At 28.1% G+C, this 15,246-nt stretch overlaps 2 protein-coding genes across 3 annotated transcripts; both read right to left on the reverse strand.

Annotated features, from left to right (window-relative positions):
- Window positions 1–3,009: 3,009 nt before the first annotated feature.
- LOC126851682 (DNA primase small subunit) lies at window positions 3,010–5,481 on the reverse strand. Its single transcript, XM_050595877.1, has 7 exons — window positions 5,077–5,481; window positions 4,858–5,008; window positions 4,279–4,454; window positions 4,001–4,199; window positions 3,709–3,919; window positions 3,237–3,630; window positions 3,010–3,163 (listed from the first exon to the last, which is right to left on the reverse strand). The coding sequence occupies exons 1-7, from the start codon at window positions 5,171–5,173 to the stop codon at window positions 3,138–3,140; spliced, it is 1,254 nt and encodes a 417-aa protein (XP_050451834.1). The 5' UTR covers window positions 5,174–5,481; the 3' UTR covers window positions 3,010–3,137.
- A 334-nt stretch (window positions 5,482–5,815) lies between these two features.
- On the reverse strand, window positions 5,816–14,861 carry LOC126851808 (cyclic AMP-responsive element-binding protein 3-like protein 1). 2 transcript variants are annotated; one of them, XM_050596152.1, is made up of 5 exons: window positions 14,379–14,861; window positions 11,842–12,298; window positions 11,436–11,707; window positions 10,617–11,157; window positions 5,816–8,021 (listed from the first exon to the last, which is right to left on the reverse strand). In XM_050596152.1, exons 1-5 carry the CDS (start codon window positions 14,499–14,501, stop codon window positions 7,606–7,608), a joined length of 1,809 nt encoding a protein of 602 aa, XP_050452109.1. In that variant the 5' UTR covers window positions 14,502–14,861; the 3' UTR covers window positions 5,816–7,605. The 2 variants fall into 2 exon arrangements, with proteins under 2 accessions (XP_050452109.1, XP_050452108.1); XM_050596151.1 differs by having other exon boundaries at window positions 11,418–11,707.
- Between the last annotated feature and the right edge of the window lie 385 nt (window positions 14,862–15,246).

The raw sequence follows: 15,246 nt of genomic DNA on the forward strand, positions 1-15,246 counted from the left end.
GTATTTACTTCATACAGGCAGAATCTAATTTTCTAAGGTGATAAATAGAGTTTCTATCCAGAAATTATGGCGCTCTTAATTATATCGATTCCTTGGCACATTATTGTTGCATTCTTCAGTTACGCAGTAAATTTCTAATTCTCTCACGAGAGCCAAACACATTGTAAAGATAACAAAGACAGGACAAATTCCTTCAGAATATTTAAACAACTTGTAACTTTGTGTCACTCTCAATTTATTATAATTCATCTATAAGCGATGATTTATAATAAAGATTGAGCACTCATACAAAAATCGATGATTTAAAATATATAAAGGTGACATAAAATATATTCAAATTAAGACATAAATCAAGACACATACATATGTATTTGTAATCACTTGCTATTCATCATTTTGTAGAGATTGAAAATAATGTCATTTATTCAGATTACATGCAATGATTATACGATTATGTTCGTAACAGCTTTCGACGAGATGCAATCTCCGGGAGTGGATAAAATATCTATATCCTTGATCTAGGAAAAATCTAGTCCGATGTATTTACGGGAAAAGATAGCGACTCGGTTTCTCGCGTGAAAATTCTGACGGCATGACATTACTTATTATTTTGTTCGACGTGTTACCGTTGTACTGATCCGCATAATTTAACGGCAAACATGAGAGACATGAAATGACGGTGTTCCGTCGAAAAGAAACGATCGTTTTCCGAATACCGAGTAATCAACTGATTCAAACATTGAAACGCAGAGATAGTACGCTATTGCTTTCTGTTTAAAATAATTCTTTAATAATGATTTCCGCTCTTCTCATTCTGTCATGCAAAAAAGATTTAACATGGTAAGAATATCGAACACAGGAGATATCTTTATAATGAAATATAATAAATTTCATCTCTCTCGAGCAGTTAAAGATTTTCATGTCCGAGAAAACCAGATTTGTCAATTTTTTAAAAATTTATACTTTGTAATTATTAAAAATTATTAATTATTAGCTGAACATATTGGTGCAAAATAATGGAGATTGATAACTTTTAATTTGTAAAGATAAGATGCAACTCGCGTGTGTCAAAGCAAAATTTATAGAATTGGGTATAAATGATACATATTAAAAATGTATTATAAATTCGTTTGATTCCATTCATATGATTGTTCCGGTATTATTGGTAGGAGAAAGCGCGCGTAAAAGAAGATATATATCATTTCTAAAAAAGAGATTATTTTTGTCGGTATTGTTCCATTTTGGATAACTAATTATCATTCGCGAATTAAATTCCACATTCATTTTCACAAACGAAAATGAGATATAAAGTTTTGTATAATTAATTTTTAACGCAGAAGTCGATGCATGAATCATAAAAACTTATAAATATTTCTAAAATATTATATATCTCTAAAAATAATAATAACTTATCCGATGAATTATGTATTACTATGGCTATCAACAAGATGACAATTGCGTTTAAATGATCGGTGAAAAATAGCAATAAGTAACGCGCTTTTAAGGGAAAAAATAGTTATGTTTATTATAATAAAAACATACGAGCACAACACGTGCTCTCTCACTTATTATCACTGCGTGATGCCTGTAATTATGTGATCTAAGAATTACGAGGGCATGTAATTATTTACAGACGGTAACGCGCATATGCAATGTCAATCTACAGGATAGATGTACACGCACCTCACCTGCGTAATGCATGGATATTTCTCTTATATATATAAACGTGTTCATTTAAACAATATTTTATAATACGCATTACGATCGTATCATTCACGATGTTACTTTTACCCATATATTCTTTCACACAATTATGGAAATAGTAAATTATTATTATGAATTATTAACGTTAAATTAAAATTGAAAAATATAAATCACTCTCTTCTCTCTTGGACGTTCGACGTTCCGCGTTACGGAAACGCAGTCCGGCGTTACGAAATATTTCAAATTCGACGAGTTGCGATCGCGGCACGCACGCATTTTTTTTTTTTTGCACGCACGTATGTACGAGTTTGTTATAGATTCCACGCGACGATGAATAAGCACTATAAGCAGGAGCAAATCGCCGTTATAAATATTGATCGTATTCAAATATCGTAGATTTAATTATACGTTTTATTCCGAGAGACAAAAGTAGCGCGAGAGCCCCCGCGATGCGTCGGTTTCTTATTTTCGGCCGTTTCGGTTTTTCGATTTCTATATTTCGACCGTGAAATGAGTCAAGACTTCATAATTAGTCTATAAATATACAGTGTGTTTATAAGATTTTGATCTAATTTGATCTATAAAAAACACGTGCGTCTGAACGCGCAAGCGAATGTGTTCGGTCAAAATATTATACAAATAATTATAAAATTACCAAAAAATAATATAACGGCATCAAATTTTGCTAAAAATAAAATTGACGATAAATTAAAGCAATTATTTAAATATATCATATAAATTATTAAATATTATTTATCGCTTTTAAGTATTTCTTCTCGCAATGAATGAACGGAGATCTTACTATTTTTTATTTCGTTCTTTCTAAACGATTTTCATATTAAAACGACAGAAACAAATGACGCATAATCTCGACACAATCAAAAAACGACACGGTTAAATACATCTTTACAAGAACCGAAAAAGTTGAAGCGATTAATTCAACTCTCTTGTATTTATTGGTTAATATAACTCGTACATCCGATTTAACGGTAATATCGCCAAGAATTTCACGATAATTTACGCGAGTGAGTTACTTTTGTCCGTATGTCCGGAATCTCTCATCTCGTTGATCCAAGAAGTGGAGTAGAGACGCTTCACAATCGGAGAGATCTCGTTAACGTGCTTCTCAAAGCGATTTTTAAGAGCGCGTGTTTCGGTTTCGCTGGAAAAATTCGAAAGTCACGATTTTTGTTCGATCGCCACCGAGATTCCAGCATGCCCCTTTTTGCCCCTCTAACAGCCCTACTTACGTATAATAACTTATCACGAGAGACTATATATGTAAAAACAAAAGCAAAACTCGAATATAAAAAATATTTTTTTCTTTTTTCATTTTTACAGAAGTACATTTTAATCTTATAAATAATATTATTATATCAAATGTAAGAATGATAAGAAAGAGAGAAAAAGAGTATTATCATTTTTAAAATTTCTTAAAATTCCATGCTATCAGCTGAAACTGAAAACAAACACATTTTGAAATTGTAACTGCAATTGTACAAAAGTAATTTATCTAATTTATCTAAACTTACGTTTTCCTTTTAATCTCTGGTCCCGCCGTTCAGCTTCCAAGTGTCTTAAGAATTCCTGAAAAATATGCAATGATTTATTCAGACTTGTTTTCTTATAATCTTTTATTCGTTTTTTATTTAAATCGTATGTTTCTTCTTCAGCTTTGTCCCGTAGATCGTATGCGTTGATCTCTTCTATCAACGTCATTATTGTAGGAACTTTGTCAGGATCAAATTTGTCCACTACATTCGCATTGAACGGTATACAGATTTTGCCAGTTTTCGGATGAACACAAAAAGGAGATTTTAGTAAATGATTTAAGCCTTTGCTCACATTTATGTCTAATCTTGGGTATGAATACTGTAATTTTACTTCCTCTATTAAGTGACGATATAAGTACCATTTTCGGTCTCCCTGAAATATATAAGTAATTTAAATATTTTGATTTAAAATATGATAAGTAATGTCGTAAAAAAAATTGTTTAATTGTACCTCTGTTCGTTTAGATTCGATATATTGTACGAATACATGCCATCTTGCTTCACTGGTACTCTCTTTGTTGAACAACACCTTCATTTCTTGCCTATCTTCTTCATTAGGCAGTATTGGAAGAAACTTTTCAATTCCTTCTTCTGTACCCAATATGTTCTGCTCTTTAATACACATTTCAACAAAGATAGGATCAATGATATCAAGAGCACGCCTACAATATGTACACAATACCATGTCTATTTCTGATCTTTATTTAGAATATGTATCTATTATAGGTGTTATATTGACCTACTTAATGGAATGGTGAATTTTATCGCCTGCAAGATGTACTTTTTTTTTCATAAATTCACCTCCGTCTATAACTTGTAAATATTCGGCAACCGCCGCTCGTATTTGTCCTGACAAAGTGCGAGCTGCGGAGTCACATACCCAACAATGAATACCTCTTCTGCCAGAGAAAACCCACAAAATATGTTTATATCCAAAGTCCACTAAAAATCAAGTAGTTAATCATTTCAGAATTGTTTTTAACATTAAAGACAATATAATGAGATATTGCAGATATCTTACACCTCAATGCACTATCTAATATCTTGCAAGCAAGTGACATAAATTTCCAACATTTGCTACAAATATCTGCTCCTTTACAACATGTTCTTACTTCATCATAATCAGTCATATCTATGTCAAATACTAATTCTCTCTCTATTGGCTGAAAATTAGAACCTCTTCTTTGATCTTTTGGTCTAAAATTAGATACAGAATGTTATTTTTTATACTCTCTTATTATGTTTATAGTGTATAAAAACTAAAAAGTCAATTAAACATTTTTAATAAAATATAAATACAAGCTCTAATAATTAAATTGCACCTTTTTTTTCTTATTATCTATATTTTTCTACTAGTATTTTAAATAGTATTAAAACATAATATGATTATTATGTTCTAAAAGAGATAATTACATAATTATATTATTTTAAAAAAGATTTAACTAATAGCTTAATTAATAAAACTTTCAATACCAAAAATTTAAAAATTTTTACAAATAATGTTTATTAACTGTTCTAAACTAGAAATAAACTGCATTAAAGAATTTATTATTGAAAAAACAAATGGTCAATCAAAAACATTTTTATAATGATACTTCACTGGACATTATAAACTGCTCCTATATCAATTTTATGTGGCAGTAATCTCTTAATTTCATCCGACAGTCCCTTCTGATCATTGAAAGACTGATAACGTATATAAATATCATCTGAAAGTGTGAAAGAAAATTCTCTCTTGCTAAACATAGCCGCTAAAAAGAAAATAAAAAACATGAAACATTATTATATATATAAATTAAATATAAAAAAAATCTCTTACCATTTCCATAACTTAACCACTTATAATAATCAGCAAATGGAAACAATCTTGAATAATAAACTGGTAATAAATCGAGTAAATCTGACACATCACCCATTGTAATATTTTTAACACAAATGTGTATATGTCTATATAAGGTTATACATATACCACTTGGAATTGTTAAGTTATTATTACAGATTTCCTGTTTATTTAAAGATCATTTGAAATAATATTACCAGTGTACATTAAAAAAATACATAAACTGTGCGTGTTATTAGCTTAAACAAAAATCAACAAAGATCTAGTCAATCAAAATATATGTAGAAAAGAATCACGACGGAAAACTGGCGCGAAATTTATATGACTCGAGTCAGGTAAGGTTAGATTAGGTTAGATTATTTAGTCATAAATATAAGATAAACTTAAAAATATCAAAGTTTAAAAGATTTCATAATTTATATTAATTGACGACCATTAAAATCATAAAATAAAATATTAATTTAATATTAAATTAATTTCTAAATGTAAAGAATAATAATTTTAAATACATTTAATTTTTCATACATGCACAGAAATGAAAATAATATTAACTTTAATCATCATTAAATATATTAGAATATATATATATATATATATATATATATATATATATATATGTAAAATAATTTTTGTTATTAATTTAAATTTTGTAGAATCTCCATTATTTTCTTGTCAATATCTCTGAAAATGTATAAATAATAAATTGTAATATAAAAACTTACATTTTAATAATATATTTTATTTACAATTTCGTGCATGTAGCATACATATATGTATATATATGTGCCAGTATTCTCACTTAATTGCATGTATATATGTGTGTATTATATATTCTATCAAGTATACATAAGTGAAAAATAATTCAATATGTATTCTAACTTAATCCAATATAAAAAATAAAATTATTCTTATACAAAGCAAATAATATTTTAAAATTAAATCAATATACTTTCTTTATATAATACAGTCTTTAAAGTCAACAAAAACTATACCATTTCTATTCGCTTTAATTGTTACATGCAAAATTATCGAGTTAAACAATTTGTTTTTCATTATTTTGTGTTAACTCTTTATTTGCATGAGTGATTTGTGCACATGAATGATTTACATTGTCACATCTACATGATGATCATAACTTTTATGCCCATGACACTTATTCTAAACATTGTTTTTTTAATAAGATATCACATAGAAGTGATTAACAAAAAATATAAATATAAATATATATATATATATATATATATATATATATATATATATTATATATATATATATATACACATAATAATAATCGAAGAAAATTTGGTGGTCAGAATATTAATAAAATTGTATTTTACATATCTATAAGAACACACAATTCATAAATATAAGTTAGCCGAATTGTACAGAGCTTATAAAACTTAATGCTACAAATTCTAAACAGATATTCTTAAATCGATGTACAACACAATTTAATTATAGCTTAACCATCAAATTATAATTTTCTTCGATTTCATTACCTTTACTTTTATAAAATAAAAAAAAGATTTGTATTGAACATTAAAATGTTTTAGACAATATTAAAATTATACCTTGATTATAAAGTGACAATATTAAATGTATATGAAAGATATATAGCCTATGAGAGGTAGGCTCCAAAGATAATATAAATTCAAAAAATCGAAACTATTGACTATACACTTAACACATTAGCACATACATACACCTCCTATTATTAAATGTTTATACTTTTTTTTGACATATATGTCATTCACATATGTGTGAATATATTTACATATATCTAATCGTAAATACATATGATTCACATGCTTATCTTATATCTTTATTAATTATAGAGCTATATTGCATTTATCATTAAAGCTATAATAATGTATAACAAATTTTATGATAAACATTATATTTACAAAAATTTTTGTTATATATAATTTCAAAAATGATGAATAATACACTTATAATCATAAGACTCTCATAAGTATGTATATATAGCTTTTATAAATAAATATTTGATATATATTGTCTAATCTTTAAAAATTCTTGGACAATTTCTACACAATTTCCACGCTATATATGTATATAGATTATATTAATCAAAGAAAATATATACTTTCTCTTGCAAAAATGTTTGGCTATGGCCGCCTGCGGTTTACAGTTTAATATTAAATAAATCGTTGTAGTATAAAGTAAATAATAAAGTCAATAGCAGATATATTTGAAAAATATATTGACTCTACATTTAGAAAATACTAATATTAATATTGTTAGATCTATAGACATATAACAATCGTAGTTAGACAATTGTTATTCAATAGTTGTATAATTATTGTATTTTCTGAAAGCTATTCTATATCTTGGATATAAAAAATTTGCTAGAAATTGGCCATTAGTAATATCTTAAAACAAAAGAAACGTATTTGTCCCATTTGTCATTGCTGTTCTAATGTTACCTAACATATGATTTCTGCTTACTTTTCATGGATTATCAAGCTAACGCGAGAAACATATTTCATTTTATTTATCATGAGGCATCTGGACGAGAACTGTTCTAGTGCCTTCAGTATCAGAGATGTTGATTTTGAATTCGTTAGTAAAAGTTTCAATCTTGTTTATTACTTTGACTGTCTTTTGCCCACCAGGATTTGGTGGTGGCCATACATCATCCAATGGTGGCTCGATATACTGTTTATTTGTTTTTGAAATGGCAAGATATGGTTTTAAACCAAGCGTTCCTCCCACATGGTTCATAGAAGAGACGTACTTAGTTGCGGCTTCACTGTCAATGCGGGCACGTTTATAAACAGGCATCTGCATTACCGGACTGTAATCGTGGTCCAAGAGACCTTCAACTTCCTGCAACAGCTCTTCGCCATACTGCTGTAGTTCTTCATCCATTAATTGCTTTGTATACAATAAAGTTCTCGAACGGCCTAAAATTAAAGCAGAATTGCCTCATATCAATATAATTAATTCAATATAATTAATTTGTTTGCTATTAGTATAATTAATTTAATTGCTAGATCTATAGATAAAGAGCAGTTAACAGTATCTATTTTTTTCAAATTTAATGATCACATGATTATAGTTTAAAGGAATTATATATTTTGAAATTGTACTTGTAAAATAAAATAGAAAAATCCATTTTTATCGAAATAAATTTTTAGTAAAAAAAAAAAAAAAGAATAAGAAAGAAAAAACAAATGGATATGAAACGAAACGGAAATAGAAAAAGTATAGAAATTCAAATACTTAGACTCAGTTTACAGAGAAACAATGAAATAGAATAATAAATGAATATAAAAGAATAGAACTAATAAAACAAAGAAAGTTTGCAGACTTCAGAAGAATATGGATGTTTGTGATTAGTTAGTTGAGTCAAAAGCATTCTAATATAAGGAGCAAAGATATATGAAGATAGAAAGGATATGCCATAGAAAAATGTCAAGATAAGTATAAAAAAATGAATATTAGCTTAGATATATATCCCTGGATATATAGTAAAAAAAGAAACAAAAAAAAGGTAACTATTGAAAATAAAGATAGATAAAAGAGCACTAAGATGTGAAAAAAAGATAATAGAAAAATCTTCTAATAAAATACTTAAAAACGTTTTAAAAAAATAGAGATAAGAAGAACGAACAAAACTGGAGATAAGGAAGGAGATAAAGAAAAGAATATTTTCAGAGAAACAGAATGACAGCTTGAAAGTTGAAAGACAAAGAGGAAGAAATAGCAACACAACAGAGATAGATTAGTAAAAACACTGATAATACAATAATAAATACAATAATAAAACATAGCAAGTTCAATATAATGTAAGGTATAAAAAATTATTTAGATACATCTAAGAACCTAAGAAAATAAGAATAGAGAAAAATTATCAAAAGATTCTAGCAAGATTTTGATTCAGATGGAAAGAACTCAAAAATAAATACTGGTAAAAGTACGAAGACAATCTGCAAATTATATCTGAGAAATGGAATCAACTGAGCATATGGCAAAGGATTACATCAGAAAAATGAATGACAATATGTCGAGCTGCTTATTCGATAACTTGGACAATTGAATAAGATGAATGAAGAATGTTTAAAAAAAAAAAAAATATTTCATCATAAATTGAATCATTTGGCAAATCGAATTTTTTTAGATACAATTATATATTAGAGATTAGTTATTGTTAGGAAAATATAAAGAAACAAACCTGTAAATAATGTAATCTTTATTAAATGGTATGAAATATCCTATTATTGCTATTATATTTTAATTGAGATATCTACATCAAAGTTATACGAAAGAAAAATTGATATTCTGAGTGATAAATGGATCAGTGAAAGGAGAATGCTCTCTTGCCTTTATTTAGAAAGTGGTGAGACTACTTTTTAACAATCCTATAGGCATGTTCCAGTTCATGCATGATATAGGATATCTCACTAAAAATAATATAGTAAAAAATTTCCGAAACATTGCATTTAAAAAAAAAAAAAAAATATTTTGAAGTATATATATATATATATATATATATATATATATATATATATATATAGTGTTAAATTTAGAAAAATCAAGCAACTTTTCATAAATTGTACAAAAGATAAAATAATCATAAATAAAAAATAATAAAATATTATTTTCGAAGCAGTCAAAAAACTTTTTTACTGCTTCCTTAACGAGTTTAGACAACATGTAAAAATTTCATGACTGTTATTTCTTGCAATATGCAATTATGACGAAATTGGAGAATATTGATTCATCAGAATTTGTGGAATTTGTTGTGTGCTGCTCAATACTACGAAATAAATTTGAAAAAACTTGATAAAGAAGAAATCGATATGTAGATTATAAAAAGAAAGCATTTCTTTCAAATAATAATTAGTAATATTATTATACTACTATAATCTATTTATATTTTCTTTTTTGGATAAATAAATGCATATCTTTATACAAATAATTATATAAATAAATAAAAATTTTACTTTGTTTTCAATTTCTTTGAACAAATTTTAATAATTTTAGTTTTTTTAATGCTAAAAATCCTATATTAAAAGAGCACATTAATCTGTTATTGCGTAAATATTTTTATCGAGGTCTGTAATTTTACTGATATCATTATTGATATTTAGTCTGTGTATTTCATGGTTATCTAAATGATATGATATCAAGAGCAAACGAAAATTATGTTAATTTATTCATAAAAAAACATACAAATGCTATTACTTTCAAATTTCTATTGAGATTGTTACTATTGTAACCATTTATATCCTGTTATTATATTTGAATATATTATATGGTGTTTAGAGCTGAAAGACGAATATTAAAAGAGAAAACAAAATATTGAAAAAAAGGATTATATTTCTTCATTTTTAATTTCATATTGAACGTCCCAAAATGAGCTGTGATACTATCAAAATATATGTCATTATTAATGTAACCATCTACAGAGTTTGAATTACCAGTGAAAAAATGTAGAGTTAAGAGAGATAGATGATATACTTTAGGAAAAATATAAAAAAAGTAATAGAACTTACCCGCCAATGATGCTTTTTCTGACTGCTCCTGTTTTTGAGTTAGATCGTTATTATTATTATTGGAGTGTGATCGCAAGTTTGGTAAAGCGACGAGAGCTAACGAAAGCAGCAAGACCATTAGGCAAGTTGCTGGTTGAGCACTCTTGTTGCCTTTTTGTATAAGCGTTTGCAGTCGCTTTAACTGACCGGCCAGACTTTGATTTTGCGACTGTAAGACCTTGATCCGCTTCAGCAAACTTATATTTTCTTCTGTGCATTGTTTCACACGATCCTCTAAGCCGTCCACATATTCCTTTTTTCTCTTACGGGAATCTTGTGCAGATATCTTGTTGCGAATTTTACGTCTGATTCTCTTTAATTCACGTTCTTCGTGCTTAGTCAATGGATAATGACTTGGCAATGTGATGCCTTCTTTTTGCAATAGTCGCTTCTCTTCGGCATTTAATTTGAGCCGCGGATAAGGAGAATCCGTTTCCGATGGCACCTCGTCACTCGAGTTGCAACTTTTATCACTGCTGGAATCCTCTTGCTTGATAGTCATCTAATTTAATTGAACATAGAAAAGTTATTCAAAACAGCATTTCCATACATCACTAAATATAATCGATATAATTATATGTTTTAAATGTTTTAGTGTATAAAAAGAGCTGGTAAAATTATAAATACATCATGATTATGTAACATATGATTATGATTAATGATATAACTTTCATATGGATATATATATATATATATATATATATATATATATATATATATATAAGTTTAAGAGATTATTAAAGATCTTCTTAAATATTATACCTTGTATATATTGCCCACCTGAACAGGTTTATTGATAATATTTGCTTGATTGATTTTAAAGCCTTTCAGATTTTTCGCTTGAGAAGCTGTCATAATTTTAATAGTTCGAACTTCTTTTATGTCTTTCAGACTCACTGGCAACAAAATAGATCGTGGATTACCAGATCCATTACCCACAGGAGTGACGCGGATCAATTGTCGAATATTCTGCTTTCCATTACATGTCAAATTACGAACATTCATGGTATTTTCCTGTGGTGTAATACGAATTTCTTGTTTAGGTGCTGAATCTGTAACATGAAAAAAAATTTCTAATTTTTTTTGCCTGCTATATTATTGAGCTTTCCATATAAATATATTAAAGAGAGAAAAAATATATTTGCTCATATTAAGGAATATTTCACTCGATATAATAGAATCTTACCAAAAATCGATTGCTCTGTGGCAATAGTAGCGTTCGTGTTTGACATAGTATTGTTTGGCGTTACGACAGCAACTAAAGTTTGTTCATAGTCCATCTCTTCGACCACGTCAGTGGCTGGTGAACCAATATTAGAGCTCATGACAGATCTGACAGGACTGTCTATGCTGCCCAGAGATGGACTAGCTGCAGGGTCAAAGTCTACATAGTCCTGTGGACTGCTTAAATCGGAATTGCTAATCTCAATTTGTTCCTCCGCATTATTATCCGCCCTCGACAAAAATGGACTCAATTGTTGTTCATAGGGAAGACTCAGTATACTAGAGAGTCCACTATCTGACGAAGAGGATGGAACAGTTTCGAGATCCTCGCCGATCAAGTTGAAATCGAGTTGCGAATCTTCCTCCATCTTCAAGATTGAGGCAAATAAGTCATCGGGATTCGTCGGGCATTCCTCCGCCTGTAATAATCATGTATTTGTTATTCTTTTTTTGTATAAGTATAATTTTTCTATGTTGATATATGTATATAATATTTTATTAGTGTATTGTAAAGTTCGAAAAGTATATAACTTAACAAGTTATTTTAACAATTAAGGAATAAGACTGTAAAATTAAAATAAATTAAGAAATAAGAAAGTAATATGCAAAGGGCTTTCGTAATCAAAATGTTTCATCTACAGCTTAAACATATACATATAACGCTGGTGGGAATAAGATAATGTGACCTTAAGTCTTATCAGAAGAAGAATAATAAGAGAAATAAAAGTACTTTTTCTGTTTCTCTTATTATAACGTAACAATTTTATTCTCTTATTGTTATAATAATAAAATAATTTTACTATTAACTCTTTCTCTCCTCTCTTTTCATTATATATATATATATATATATATATATATATATATATATATATATAATATCTTGATATATACACATATATACATATATATACACATATACTCATATAAATATACTAATGACATAAAAAAAATATAAATGTGTATTGGTATGCAATGTAGGATTAAGACAGGCAACGAAAAGTTCCGTAATCTAACGGTATCCGTTCGAAGGTCATTCGCCGTGGAAACCGTACGTGATCGTAAGTTTGGGAAAAGGAAAAAGATATCTTTAAATAATTACATTAAATACTATTACAACACTAACAAAGTATTAATAATATACATATGTCTGAGAAAAAACTTATTAATAATAATTTGTAATATAAATAATTAATTATATTAATGAGAAACAATATACATATATATAATAAAATATTAATAAGAAAAAATTTCAATAAACATAGATGACAATAAAGATTGTTCATATAAAAATGATGACTATATTATGTACTGTCAAATTCTGAAATATGTACTAGAGTGCATTTGTCATATGTTGTAGCATCTTACAAACTTATTGCTTTTGTTTTTTAAATGAAAGAGAACTTATTTTAAATCTTTTACTGTTTTACAAGTCGCTATAAATATATAATATAGTATTATACAATATATATTTTCGTTTTACCGGCAGATTCGAGGCTGTACGCGCGAGCACGTGGATGATTAGCGCCATATGTTAATTAAAAAATCGGCTCTAATCGAACTGTTTTTGGAAGACATATCTGTTTTTGCGACATTTATTTATTTATACATGTAAGTCGAATATAATTCTTATGAAATAATTTTTTATATTAATTTATAAATATTATCGTTACTCTACTGATATCGTGAATGTGCGCGATCTTAAACTATTTTCGGCATAATCATATAATTATGATTACGATAAAAGCGATGTGAATTGTTTATAGCAAGGAAACGTAAATAAATGAATGGAATTCCCATTCTCGTGTGATCTCTTTATATTGGCGCGTACTTAATACAAGACCACGTGCGTACTATCTGTACCATATGTTAATGTAGATTAAACACAGTTTTGCAATATATCGGATTTATTAATGAAACGAACACGTAGTTTTTAATAACGAACAGGAATCAAAAAATGAACAGAATATAACAAAATGTCATTATAATTTTTCTGCAATAAATTTTCCAGCTATTATTTTTTTCTGTGAGAAAATAAGCTATTATTTTTTTTCTGTGAAATAATTGTTACTTATTAAATCGAAATATAAATTAACAATATAAATATAATATCTAATCTTAAATGTAATTCTATCTTTTATACACAAAGCATATTTCATGTAAAGTAATATATATAATAATTAAATAAATCGCTTTCTTTTCAAAAACGTGAAAAAATAAAAAGACAGATATTATAAAAAATTTTAAATGTAAAGTATTTTTCACAAGAAAGTATTTTTCATTGTTTTTAAATATTATTTAGATATTTCGAAAATTAAAGGAGTCAATGAATAATGTTCAGTAAATTTCTACATTAAATAGATGTCTTCTGTGTGTGGAGTAAACATCACAAAGAATGTCAATTTGTTTTAGACGATGATTAAAGTAAAAACCGCAGGCTTGATGCATGCTTACAAGCATAATAGATGAGATTACGGAAAATAAACGAGACTCGAGACTCACCGCGATGACATCGTCGCCATAATTATCATCGAATAACTCATCCTTAACGTCCCCTTTAAGAAACGTGTCTTCTAGCAGATCGAACAGGTTCATGTCCGACGACATTACTATCTGATTTGGCATATATCACACTAATTTCTCACGCATTAAACGAAACACCGACCGTACGAGACTATACTTAGCGAAGCACTAGCTTAGCATTCGAATATATGTATGCGATCGTCGCTGGTCAACGTAAAATTGTAATTCGAGGAAAAGCCGACGATTCACTCGAGCCTGCCCTCGCCCCACCTTGGAGCGCACCGTCCGCGCGAACCGCTTTACACCTGGACACTCTTTTCACGTTGACATTTATTCACATTTTCAATATCCGCTATTGTCTAAAGACACCGGTGCGAAAACTGACGCAATTTACAAGCTCTCTTGGCGATAATTGTTCAGCGCTAGAAACTCGATTGCCAACGTGGCACCAGTGAACCAGAGACAATAATATATGTATATATATATATATATATATATAGTATGTATATACACACTATCATTATAGTATAAGCATCGATAGAATATTATTTAAGATGGTTGAGCTTATCAGAAATTGATGTAGCACGAAAATTTTTTTAGGAGGAAACTTTTCAACAAGAAAACAGGTAGACACACAATGTCAGGCAATTGGTTATTAAATAGAGAACTTTTAAAGAGACCCTAAAATTTTTCTATTTGACAGCTAATCATATGTTTATGGATGTTTCTTGTCTAAAGCTTCCAAAACTTGTCTTTTCTAAAAATTTTTTGGAGAGTTTGTTTTCTAGATGTTTTTGAGAGCTTGTCTCTTTTAAAAATTTTTTCTTTCTCTCACGAATTTGTTATT

This window comes from Cataglyphis hispanica, chromosome 8 (genome assembly GCF_021464435.1).
Source record: "Cataglyphis hispanica isolate Lineage 1 chromosome 8, ULB_Chis1_1.0, whole genome shotgun sequence".
Lineage (NCBI taxonomy): Eukaryota > Metazoa > Arthropoda > Insecta > Hymenoptera > Formicidae > Cataglyphis > Cataglyphis hispanica.

Excerpts from the sequence above, each read along its gene's own strand:
- LOC126851808 (XM_050596151.1), bottom strand. The coding sequence starts at position 14,501 with ATGCCAAATCAGATAGTAATGTCGTCGGACATGAACCTGTTCGATCTG. Across the intron at positions 11,708-11,841 it reads CACAGAGCAATCGATTTTTG|ATTCAGCACCTAAACAAGAA; the intron begins GTAAGATTCTAT and ends TTCATGTTACAG. Across the intron at positions 11,158-11,417 it reads AGGTGGGCAATATATACAAG|ATGACTATCAAGCAAGAGGA; the intron begins GTATAATATTTA and ends CAATTAAATTAG.
- LOC126851682 (XM_050595877.1), bottom strand. The coding sequence starts at position 5,173 with ATGGGTGATGTGTCAGATTTACTCGATTTATTACCAGTTTATTATTCA. Across the intron at positions 3,920-4,000 it reads AAAATTCACCATTCCATTAA|GCGTGCTCTTGATATCATTG; the intron begins GTAGGTCAATAT and ends TACATATTGTAG. Across the intron at positions 3,164-3,236 it reads CCAGAGATTAAAAGGAAAAC|TTTCAGCTGATAGCATGGAA; the intron begins GTAAGTTTAGAT and ends GTTTGTTTTCAG.